A 12,698-nucleotide genomic window follows, 5' to 3' on the forward strand; every position below is an offset into this window, starting at 1 on the left:
ATTTCCCCCACTCCAACAACAACCCCACCCAGTAAAAACAAGAACTAGAACCAAAAATAGGTCATTCGCCCCCTCACCCCTCCTTGTCCATACAACAGAAATCATATCTGATCTTTTACCTCTGTGACCCTTCCTGTACCAATCCTATCCTTTAATATCCAAAACTCTCTGTCCAGGAGTTACTCAACAACTGAGTTCCACAGTTCCTTTGGAGACAAAGTTCCAAAGATTCAGCACCATCTGGGTGAAGAAATGTCTTCTTTTCCCAATTCTGAATGGCCAACCCCTTTTTTTGTGACTGTGACCCTGGTTCTGGACACCCCAACCAGGAAGGTATCAAGTCTGCATCTACCCCATCAAGTTCCTTTAGAATTGTGCAGGTTTGATAAATCTCTCATCAGACAATCCTGCATCCCAGGATCAATCTGGTGAACCAAAGATTACTCATTTATAAAATGGATCAAGTTACTGTTCCCATTAGTTCATTAAATGGCTGAGGATGCTAATGAGGTCAATATTGTACTACTCCTCACTACCTTCCATGCAATTGGTAGAGTTATAAATGCAGTGAAATACTTTTAGCCAATTTCTCAAGCTGCAGTCCAGATTGGGTGTATCCAATCTTTTGGAGATGATGAGTAAGTGAGTAAGTGGATGAGAAAACTGCTTCTGAAATTCATCATGTGACCCAAGCACTTGACAAACTATAGGGCTAAAAGGAGTTGACTGTAGCCAATGGCTGCTAAAGAAATCACTGGCATTCAGCTGGTTGCTAGTAAGTACATCCCATACTTGTACTGCCTCGCTTAAGTCTAAGAAATGCCGAATAACGGATGCTGGTATATGGAGTCCAATGGCAGGGTCCCAGACATTCCGGGATTTCCCACCAGTATGCTAGGGATTCATCTCTGTTATCCGACACCAGACAGACCAGAACAGGCATTCAGTTATTTCTTTTCTTTAAAATTTTTCCCCCTCCAGTTGAAAGCTTTTACTTTTTCGTGTTTTCAATCATATTTATTAAAGCATAAATTACTTCAAGTAATTTCAGTTCTTTGGATCATTTGGATCTGAGAGCTGCTGTCTCATAGGCTCAGTGACCACTGTTTAAACCCTGACATCTGGTGCTGTCAGCCTGGAGTTTGTATACTTTCCTTGTGATCATGGGTGTTTTTATGGGTGCCCTGGTTTCCTTCCACATCCCAAAGACATTTGGGTTGGAAGACTGCTTGGCCACTGTTGATAGGAATGTACAAAGAATAAAAAATGGGATTAGTGCAGGAACAGTGCAAATGAGTGGTTGATAGTTGGTGCAGACTTGGTGGGCTGAAGTGCCTGCTATAAGGTCTGAGTGAATCAGTGACTCTATCAGAGACACTTAAACACTTTACACGGTCTCACAGATGAGGCTGTTCCTCCAGCCTCGCCACCTGTCAAAGACTGTCAGGGTTTTCTGGGGGGTGATGACTCAAACGTACGGGACCGAGTCACCATTGAGGCCTCACTGCAACTCGCTCCAGCCTGACTCCTGAATTGGGAGGGCCAGGGCGTTTGGACCCTCCCATCTGTTTCAGTTTAGTATGTGCGTGGGAAGAGGGTGGTAGTGAATCCTGGCAGCAAGCCAAATCAATAACAATTTAGCCCATAGCAGTAGCACAATCCTATCCTGGAGTCGTTGAATTATACAGCATGAAACCAGGCCCTTCAGCCCAACTCACCCATGCCTACTAAGGACCTTCCTGAGATGGTCCCATCTGCCTGTGTTTGGCCCATATCCCTCTCAACCTTTCCAATCCATGAAGGTGTTGAAACGTCCTTTAAATATTGTAATTGTACCTGCCTCTGGCAGCTTGTTGTATATACCCACCATTCTCTGTGTGCAAAACCTTGCTCTTCAGGTCCCCTTTAAATCGTTTTCCTCTCAGCTTAAATCCAGCCCTCTAGTTTTAGACTCCCACTGTGTAATGAATTGACCTGTACGATCAGTATGCAAGACAATTTTTTCACTGTACCTCAGTACAAGTGACAGTAATAAACCAATACCAATAATTAATGTGGGAAGAAGACTTTGATCATCCACCTTATCTACGCCCCTCGTAGTTTTTTAAAACTCTGTATGGTCACCCTTCCGCCACTTTTGTTCCAAGGAAAACAATCCTAGCCTATCCAGTCTGTCCTGATAACTCAAGCCCTCCAGTCTCGGCAACATCCTCGTGAATCTTTTCTGCACCCCCTCCATCTTAATCACGTCCTCTTTTTTGGTGTCCTTCCAATCCTGGTGTCACCCGCAATCTATTGACCGTGCCGCCTGCACTCTCATCCAAATCGTTATCATATACTGTATGACAAACAACAGTGGACCCAGCACTGATCCCTGCAGCACTCCACTGGTCACAGGCCTGCAATCTGTAAAACAACCCTCCACCGCCACCTTCTGACCCTTCCACCAAGCCAATTTTGTATCTTTTGCAGTTATTTTAGAACTAATAGCATTATGATCACTGGTTCCAAAGTGCTCCCCCATTGACACTTCAGCAACTTGCCCAGCCTCATTTCCAAGGAGGAGGTCGAGTGTTGCCCCCTCTCTAGAAGGGCCATCTACACAATCGCTTGAGAAAACTTTCCTAGACCCACTGAACAAACTCTGCCCCATCTAATCCCTTGGCACTTTGTTTGTCCCACTCAATATTAGGGTTAGAATCATCTACTATTACAACCTTATTATTCCTGCAGCTATCGGCCATCTCACTTTATATTTGCTGCTCTAATTCTCACTGATTAATTGGGGGATCTATAATACAATCACATCAAAGAATTCACCCCCTTCTTATTTCCAAGTTGCATAGAACATTACAGCACAGTACAGGCCATTCGGCCCACGATGTTGATCCGACATTTTGTCCTGCTCTAAGATCTATCTAATCCTTCCCTCCCACATAGCCCTCCATTTTTCTGTCATTCATGTGGCTATCTAAGAGTCTCTTAAATGTCCCTAATGTATCTGTCTCTACCACCTCTGAAGGCAGTGCATTCCACGCATCCACCACTCTCTGTGTAAAGAACTTGCCTCTGACATCCCCCCTGTACCTGCCTCCAATCACCTTAAAATTATGCCCCCTCATGTTAGCCATTTTTGCCCTGGGAAAAAGTCTCTGACTGTCCACTCAATCTATGCCTCTTATCATCTTGTACACCTCTATCAAGTCACTTCTCATCCTCCTTCGCTTCAAAGAGAAAAGTCCTAGCTTGCTCAACCTATCCTCATAAAACATGCTCTCCAATCCAGGCAGCATCCTGGTAAACCTCTTCTGCACCCGCTCCAGAGCATCCACATCCTTCCTATAATGAGGCAACAGAACTGAACACAATCCTCCAAGTGTGTTCTAACCAGAGTTTTATAGAGCTGCAAACATCACCTCGCGGCTCTTCAACTCAATACCCTGACTCATGAAGGCCAACACACCATACGCCTTCTCAACAACCCTATCGACCTGTGCGGCAACTTTGAAGGACCTATGGACGTGAACCCCAGATCCCTCTGTTCCTCCACACTGCTGAGGGTCCTGTCAATAACCTTGTGTTCTGCCTTCAAATTTGATCTTCCAAAGTGCATCACTTCACATTTTTTCCGGGTTGAACTCCATCTGCCATTTCTCAGCCCAGCTCTGCATCCTATCAATGTCCTGTCGAAACCTGCAGCAACTTTTTACGCTATCCACAACACCACCAACCTCCGTGTCATCTGCAAATTTACTAACCCACCCTTCCACATCCTCATCCAAATCACTTCTAAAAATCACATAGAGCAGGGGTCCCAGAACAGATCCCTGCGGAACACCACTGGTCACTGACCTCCAGGCAGAATACGCTCCATCTACCACCACCCTCTGTTCTACCCATACAGCCTCACTGGATGATCCCCCATGAATATCCTCTTTAAGTACTGCTGTGATGTTCTTCCTAATCAAAAATGCAATTCCCCCTCACTTCCATATTTATCATGCCTGTAGCATCTGCATCCAGAAACATGAAGCTGCCCATCACTCAGTCGATAATAGCTATCATATCACATCCCATCCCATGTGCCTTTTCATGCCCTAAGCTCATCTGCTGCACCCGTCAGGCTTCTTGCATTAAAATAAATGCAGCTTAGCCGATCAGACCTTCCTTGCTCTCTGTCCTGCCCCTGACTGTCCTGCCTCCTGTTCTTGCTTGCTCTAATTTCTATTTGCCTCATCTTTCTCATCTGCCTCACTACAACTTTGGGTGCAACCTCTGCCAGTTTAAACTCTCCTGAGTAGCTCTAGTCAATCCCCCCGCCATGACATTGGTCCCACTCCAGTTCAGTTGCAACCCATCCACCTTGGTACAGGTCACCTCTGCCCCAGAGGAGTTCCCAATGGTCCAAGAACCTGAAACCCTCCCTCATGTTCCAGCTCCTCAACCATGTATTCATCTGCCCTATCCTCCTATTCCTACCCTCACTGGCACATGGGTCTAGGAGTAATCCAGAAATTATAACCTTTGATGTCCTTTTTAAACTTTAGCTAACTCCCTATATTCACTCTGCAGGACTTCATCCCTTATTTGATGACATTGATGCCAATCCTCTTCTTATTGCTTCTCAGAGTTTACAAGATATTTCCTTCAACTTTTTTCTTCAAACCTTCAAAACACTCATACCCTTGACTATTAAGTCATCTCAAACTTCTGAAGCATCAACTTTTCATCAAAAGTACTACTACCAAACCATCTGATCACAATCTGAGTGATAAGAAACTGTACCCATAGCAATTACGCAATTCACGTGGAGGCAGTGGACTAACTGATCAATTTTAACCTACATACAAATACAATTGCACAGTTACATTACATTTCAGCAAATACTTATACACTTAAGTCTTGGTATTCAATACATCTATTCTGTTCTGAATTCCAATCCACATTATTTTAACGAAAAGCACTTAGATCAGCAGGTAATGTGTCCAGGTTAGAATTAAATACAAATCAATGATCAGATATCTCATTTTGGGTTTACTTGAAATGGTCTTAATTCTCTGGCACTGAATCCAAATAGATAGATTTAACTTAATAGGCAGTATATCCAGTTTCTCTGGTTTATTAATCAAAGATCAAGAATATTCCTGATATGCTCTTTATGAAAGATTTGCCAACTTTTAAAGAAGAGTTGAAATAAACTAATTGGGCTGATCATTCCTGCATTTTACATTGCACAGGTTAACTGAATTCCTACTTAAATAATGCAATTTAAAAAAAAATAAAATCAAGTTATTTTTATTGTGGTTAAAATATGATTTGTGTTCTGTTTATCTAAGTTGATGTAAAAAGTATTATCATATTAAAAGTTATCCTTACCAAATGAAAGTGTCAAAACAGACCTGAAAAAGGGAAAACTAAGGAGATTACCTTCCACTATTACAGAGAAAGCATGCTTCACTGCACCAAATGCATTCTCAGCCTTGCACTGATATTTTCCATCATCAAGTTCTGTCACATTAATTATCTTCAAAGTTTTATTGAAATTCTCTTCTGTTGCTCTATGTTTGGGCATATCACCATCTACCTTAGACCAAGAGATTTGTGGTGTGGGACTATGAAAGAAACAAGAGATGGTTGAATAATAATCTGATCCTGTCAACCAGAATTCACAGTGAAAATCAGTTAGAACATTTAGGGTAAAACTAACAAATAATCTGCAAAATAATTACATAGCTAATGTTACTTATGGTAACATTGTTGAAAATATAATTACCCATTAAAATACCATTGTTAATACTATACATGCAAACATGTAGCAGTGAAGAAATTCTAGAAATGAACAGCATTATGTAAATTGACCAAAATCACAAGTTAATGTTGCAAAATTAATGAATAAGGTGAATGTCTATGTGTACACCATCTTCTCTGGGGTAAGACTAACATTGTTTAGAGGCCAAACTGTCACTGCTTGTTCATACATACAAAGCGGGTCATTAATTGCTTCAAGGGTTACTTTGTTTTTACTCACAGCCCTTCAGCAATACATTCCAATTGAAGAGTTTCTCCTCGTAGTGCAGTTATCTTTGAGCTGCTACCAGAAGGTGTCAGAAAACTTGGGGACCGATCTTTTATTGAATTTGCTGCAAGGTAAAGAAATTCAATTTTAATGTGACCTCAGGTGAATAAGGGATCACTTTCATCATGGTAGCTTAAATATTGTTAACGAGCTCAGTTAGTGGCACAACAGTTAAAGAAAGTAAAATGAAGATTCAAGCTACTTATGAAAATTTGGTTAGTGTTCAACTAAGGATTTCAGATGACCAGAAATAATTTTTTTTTAAATGCAATCAGAGATTGTTAACGTCAGAAACACATTTCCCGTAACCAATATCTCCCATGAGTTAAATAGCCCACAACTTTATATATATACTGGCAGAAGTCTCTCTGTAATATAAAATGTTGTTCACCAGATTTAAATGTCCTAAATTTATTGTTCACAGTAGGAATTTTCCTGCTGCCCAGTGTCTTGAATAAGATGTCATTATCACAGCAGACTTTGGTGGTAAAGGGGTTGCTTGAATCAAGCTTATTCAGCTAAGCCAGGCTCCACACAAGTGACAAATGGGCTATAAGTTAATGCATAGACACAATCTACCTTAAAGTAAAATGACTACAGATTTCAGTGAGTTGTTACTCTGATGTTAACTTGCCCTGGAGTACCTCAACATGATCCGTGACTTTTTGACCACATACAGAATTATGCCATTGTGATAGAATAAACAATTTATTCTGCATTATAATTACTCATATTATTTTATTTATTGAACGACAATTAATTATCAGAGCTACTACGATGCATGCAAACATATTAGTCAAATAAGCGATAAATTATATATTCAGTTAGCCTTTAAGTTTTGCAAAGCCTAAAGCAAATATGTGTACCTGTCAATCAACTTGTAGATGTATGAAAAGAATCATATAAAACTTTCACATGCTCTCCTTCTTAGCAAGTAAATCATTGTGCAAGTGGCATCAAGGGAAAAGGAAGTACATTGAAAGTATAACCAGGTACAAAATTTTGATTACTTTCTTAAAATGTCAAGTTTCAAGACCTAGAAATCATAATGACTGTACATGCCAGGATGTCTTCATTATCAATCTGTCTACTGGAACCAATGGGCAAGGCCTCAGTTTAAGGCCTTTATGTTAAGCATATCGGATACACTTCAGTCCGTTCAGTCTCTCAGGCCTGCTCTCCCATTATGGCTGATCTCTACTTAAATTCCATTTGTTGTTCCACATCCTTTGATCTCCTTCCCGAATACGCCAATTTTGGTCCTGAAAATTTCAGGTTTACATTTTCCCTTCAGAGAACAAGTATCTTCTAATTTTGCTTTTCAACGTCCTGGCTCTAATTTTCAGATAATGTTCTGGATTCTCCCAGCAGAGGAAATAGCTTGCGTTAAATACACTTTAAACATTTCACTCAGACTACCCTTCAATTTTCAATAATCTAAAGAACATAAGAAGATTATGCAAAATGTCTATTTCTCCAAAAGATGCTGCCTTTCCTGCTGAGTATTTCTGAGCTATTTCTATCTTTACTTCAAATTTCCTCTACTGACAACATCTTATTTCTTGATTTTTCCCTTCATTTTCTTTTATTTCTCTCCCTTCATTGCATGATTAAGATACATTCTTTGTCTTCTATCCAGTGAATAGAAAACTTTATTTTCTCTAGTTGTTTCAGAGTAGTCACCTGTATCTCAAGGTGGGTAATTGAATCTGATGAGTTGAAGAGTCGCTTGGCCACAGATTCGAAACAGAGGGCACCCTGTTCAAACAGTCTGGGTGTCTTTGCCAACAAGCCAGCTGAAAATCTCTGGATATTTTTTCCACCACTAGTAGCAAACTCTGGGCCATTAGATAGAACAATTATGGTTCTGTTTTATTATCCACAAATTCAGTACTTCTGAAAGTTATGCAAAAAGAATGGCTTCACAGCAAAACCTTGAAAAGCTCATCATCATGTCACCAGTCATCTGATTATGAAGAAACAAGCTTTAAATATCCATGTAAAAACATATATAAAAAAACTAAGTTCGGCGAATGACAAAAAAAAGGGTTGGTAGTTTAAACAATAAAATGTCAGAAGACAGAGCCACGCACAGGTATTTAAATCTGACCACTTTTTGCAAAGCATTTTAAGAAGACAGGTTATACATGTACATTGCATATGCACGCATTGTTCGTGTGTTTAATGATTATTGGGGAGGTGGGAGGGGGCAGGGGGAAGATACCCCTGCAGACAGAGATAAACCAGGTTACCTTCTCAAGTCAGATAGCCTGTAGAATACACAGGATTCATGGCATTAAAGCAGCACATTCAGCCTAACTGGCTGACGTCACAAGGCTTCTCCTACTCTGTCTTTGTACTCTTACATTACATTCTCCCTGTGCCCTTATCAGCTCTCTCTTTAAAGGCACATATGTTATCCAATGCCTTTTGAGCCTGTGATGTTTTATTCCTGCTGAGCACTGCCACAGTTTAAGTACGTAGCATCTCTATTTAGTGTTGACTTTTGCAGAATTCAGAACCAACACTGACCTTATAGAAGGGTTTAAACTTAAGAGAGCCATAGACAAGGTGGATGGCAAGAGTCTTTTCCCCAGGGTAGGGGAGTCCAAAACTCGGAGGCATAGGTTTAAGGTGAGAGGGAAAAGATTTAAAAGGGACCTGAGGGGCAATGTTTTCATGCAGAGGGTGATGAGTATGTGGAATTAGCTGCCAGAGGAAGCGGTTAAGGTAGATATAATAGTACCATTTAAGAAACACTTGGATAGGCCCATGGAGGGGCGGGGCTGAGAGGGATAAGGGCCAAAAGCAGGAAATTGGGACAAGCAAGATGGGCACCCTGGTCGGCATGGACTGGTTGGGTCAAAGGGCCTGCATCTGTGCTGTATTGTTCTATGACTGTAGGAAGGGAAGACTAGATCTGCTTGAAGTAAAATGACTCTTCTCCAATGATCATAGAATAAAAATGTCATTGTTGGAGGCCACCACTTGACCCTTCATATTTATCCTAGCTCTTCACCCGGAGCTAACTACTCCAATCCACGTCCATTTCAAATACATAGCCACATCCCAACAACCTCCGCTTCAGCCACCAATTATAAAGTGATACATGTTCTAGTAACTCAGTGCGAGAAAGAAAATTGCAAGGTTATAAATGGGAAGATAAAGTGTCACCAGTCAATTGGATTCGGGATTTTTAATATCTCATTATACATCTTGAATAAACCAAATGTTGGACAGATCTCTTATTCTATGTTTCAACTAAAATATTCATCTTTAAAATATATAAATGGAACTGAAGAAAATGTGCACATGGGTTCCCAGGCAAAGAGAACACATGATTGAGGTTACCAGACAGCTCTAACAAAGAAACACCTAAGTTTTAGAAGTCTGAATGTCACCTTGGACTGAGTTTCATTCCTGACCCATGTTTATACGGGTTCTTTCCTGGGCAGTAACTGCCAGGACCAGGAAAGTTCCTCTAAATTACAACTCCTATCAGCTGATCATAAAAAGAAACATGGACAATCGAGACCATTCGATTTTCAACATAAAGGACCAGAAAGGATAACAATCACATCCAGTTAATTCTTGTTATTGATTTCTTAAGACATGAAAGATACAGAACAAATTATCTTTATTCACAAACGGCACTGGGTTCACATGTAGGTTATATCCAGAATGTTTTTGTTGGGAAAATAAATATTTCAATATTGAACAGTAATGGTAATTATGAAGGCAGGAAGCTAAACAAGCTACAAGCTTTAGATGTGACAGTATTTCAAAAAAGCTCCACAATGACATTACAAAGAAATTAATACATTTTTAAAAAGGAAAATAAAGACCTTGCAAGTTTGAAATCTGAAATACATTTGGCAAAAATAGATTTGTACTTCAGATGAAGCATCTCAGAAGCTGAAGCTTTTAGTCTTTTCCTCCTAGTACCTCTACAACCTATTGCTTATTGCTGCATTTCAGCTTCCATATCACAAAGTAGAAACAGGATAATGTTGAATCAGTTTGAATCTGACCCACATGCATCATGACAGCCCCAACTCCTATTTCAGAAGTGTTATTTCTCAACAACTCCTTTATTAGATAACTATTGTGTAAACCATCACTCACAGGTTTTATGGAAAATCTAACTTTCATGGTAACTTACTTCAGTTCAGAAGCACACAATAGTTATCTTTTCCTACTATTGCTGTTGCAGTGCTCAAAGCATTTTAAATGAGCTATTGTTTCAAGACATTTTGGTAAATGTAGTGATTTTAAGTTCAAATAAATGAAATATAAGTTGTTTGTGCTTCTTTGTATTAGAGCTACATTTGGATGCTTGATTAAACTAAAGATCAGCTACAACAGTTAAAAACATTTACTCTGAGATTTTCACAATGCAAGTCGTATATAATAGCAGGTTTAATACAGAATCTGTAGTTCACCATTAATATTCACAGGCAGCGCCATAGTGTCACAATTGCACAATGATGTCAGGAGGTTTCTTTGAAATTCAATTGCAGTTTCTACCTGCTGTGTGGAATAGCTTTTTTTAGATGATATAATTTCTAATTTTTGGAACAGACAATCATTAATGAGTACCTCAATTTACTTGAAGCCAGAGTATGCCAGTAAATTGACTTTGCCTTTTATTTGAATATTTTAGAGGCTGCAATCATTAAGAAGAGAAGGCAAAAGTGAACAGCAGAACTGCTGAGCAGCAATACAATTGCATACAGGTTGTCACAAAGGTTTTACCAAATTATGCTAATGTTATGATTTTTTTCACAACATCCAGAGTAATTTTTAGACAGAAACTTAAATGTAATTTAAATTACCACAAGAATTAGGTGAACATTTTTATCCCATTCTGATAACATTGTTTACACCAAAGACAAACCACAACATTTACCAATCTCTATTATGCTTCATTTTGAAAACAAAGGCAAGGCACTCAGAGCAACCCAATGAATAAACCTTATACACCTGTTTCTAAGAATGTAATAAAAAAATGTGACTGGGAGCTCTTTCTGAGTGTTCCTTGTACAAAGCCTTGTAATTGGCAATTGCAAGCATGATTCATGAGTTAAGAGCTACACAGAAAGAAAGCATATGACATCCATATTTAGAATTTATAAATATCTCTTTTTCCCCAAATGTCCCCTAGGCCAAGCAGAATTCTAAAAGCTAATTCCCAAAGAAATGTTAAATTCATATGCATTACTTAGTTTTCCTCAATGGGTAGCTGAAATGCACATGCTGATGATTTTTATATTGATATCCTCAGACAGCACTGAAATGTTGTCCTCTTAACTCTTTGACTTGTAACAAGCTTTACTTGCACGCAGTCTAAAGGCAAAATACTTTTGAAGTGTATTTCATTCACAACAAATGTAAAAGAACCAATAAACACCATGAATCCAGATCTGAAAATGTTTATCCATGACAATGAGTGCTGTTAACATGTTTAAATCTGTCTGAGTATGGAACGTTTAGAATATTTTACACCATTGTGCATTTGCAAGACCTTTGCACAAAGGATCTACATCTAATTTTGGATAGTGCACTTTTATTTATTTATATGGGATCGAAGAGTCACTGGCCTGGCTAACATTTATTACCCAGCCCAATTGCCTTTGAATTGAATGGCTTGCTAGGACAGTTCAGAGGGCACTGAAGGGATTATCCACATGAATAAGGATGGCAGATTTTCTTCCCTGGAGGAATCAAATAGGTTTTACAACAACCCAATGGTTATGTGGACATAATTACCAATGACTTTTGTTTTATAAAATTACAGACTGTGCAATGAATTTAAATTTTGGTAAACTCAGATCTCTGGACTGTTAGAAAATGTCTCTGGCATACTTATCTATTTCCTTAACCAGTGCACCACCATCCCATCAGGTTTCTAAAAAAAATTCTCTCACACACTGCAAAAGAATGCCACTCCCTGTGGTAGAATTTCTAGACCCGGGTTTGGTAATAGCAAAAAAAAGACATATTGCTGTAATACTTCCCTGAAAATGTGCAAATATCCATTGAGACCAAGGATACTTAGAAAGAGGACCATTCGGAACCTTAATCCTCATTATAAGGTGGAGGAACAGTGAAATAGGAAATGAACTCCAATTGAAACAAAAACAGAAAATGCTGGAAATACTCAGGTCAGGCTGCATCTGTGGAAAGGGAAGTAGTGTTAACAGTTTCGATCGGACACCCTTTGTCAGAGCTGAAAAGGAGACAGAAGGAACTTGTTAAGCTGCAGGGAGGATGGGGAAGGGGTGGATATTTCAGAGTAAAACTGTGGTGACCATGGGCATAAGTTGCAAAAAGGAGCAACAAACAATTTGCTGGAGGAACTCAGTGGGCCAAGCAACATTTGTTGGGGGCAATGGAATTGCCAACATTGTAAGCTGTTAACAGGTTATCTAGGCAATGAGTGAATGGGAGCAGTTAGGGAGTGACAACTTAAACAAAATGATGTGGGAGCTGCAAAATGCAATGCAGGAGCATATGCCCAGACTGATCTCCCAGAAAGAAAGAATAAATAGGAAAATAAAAACAAGCTGAGATAATATCACAGAAAGATGACTGATACAGACCAAGAATTCAAGTTACCTGA

General features: G+C 39.5%; 1 protein-coding gene across 22 annotated transcripts in view; it reads right to left on the reverse strand.

Moving 5' to 3' along the window:
* Positions 1-12,698, reverse strand: part of chl1b (cell adhesion molecule L1-like b) — a 689,122-nt gene that overhangs the window by 334,218 nt on the left and 342,206 nt on the right. For all 22 annotated transcript variants that reach the window (XM_052017114.1, XM_052017111.1, XM_052017119.1 and 19 more), the window contains 2 exons: positions 6,029-6,140; positions 5,428-5,612 (listed from right to left, as the gene is read on the reverse strand). In XM_052017114.1, coding sequence (XP_051873074.1) covers positions 5,428-5,612; positions 6,029-6,140 — 297 coding nt within the window. The remainder of the gene's footprint in view (positions 1-5,427; positions 5,613-6,028; positions 6,141-12,698) is intronic.

The sequence above is a fragment of the Pristis pectinata genome, chromosome 6 (genome assembly GCF_009764475.1).
Source record: "Pristis pectinata isolate sPriPec2 chromosome 6, sPriPec2.1.pri, whole genome shotgun sequence".
Classification (NCBI taxonomy): domain Eukaryota; kingdom Metazoa; phylum Chordata; class Chondrichthyes; order Rhinopristiformes; family Pristidae; genus Pristis; species Pristis pectinata.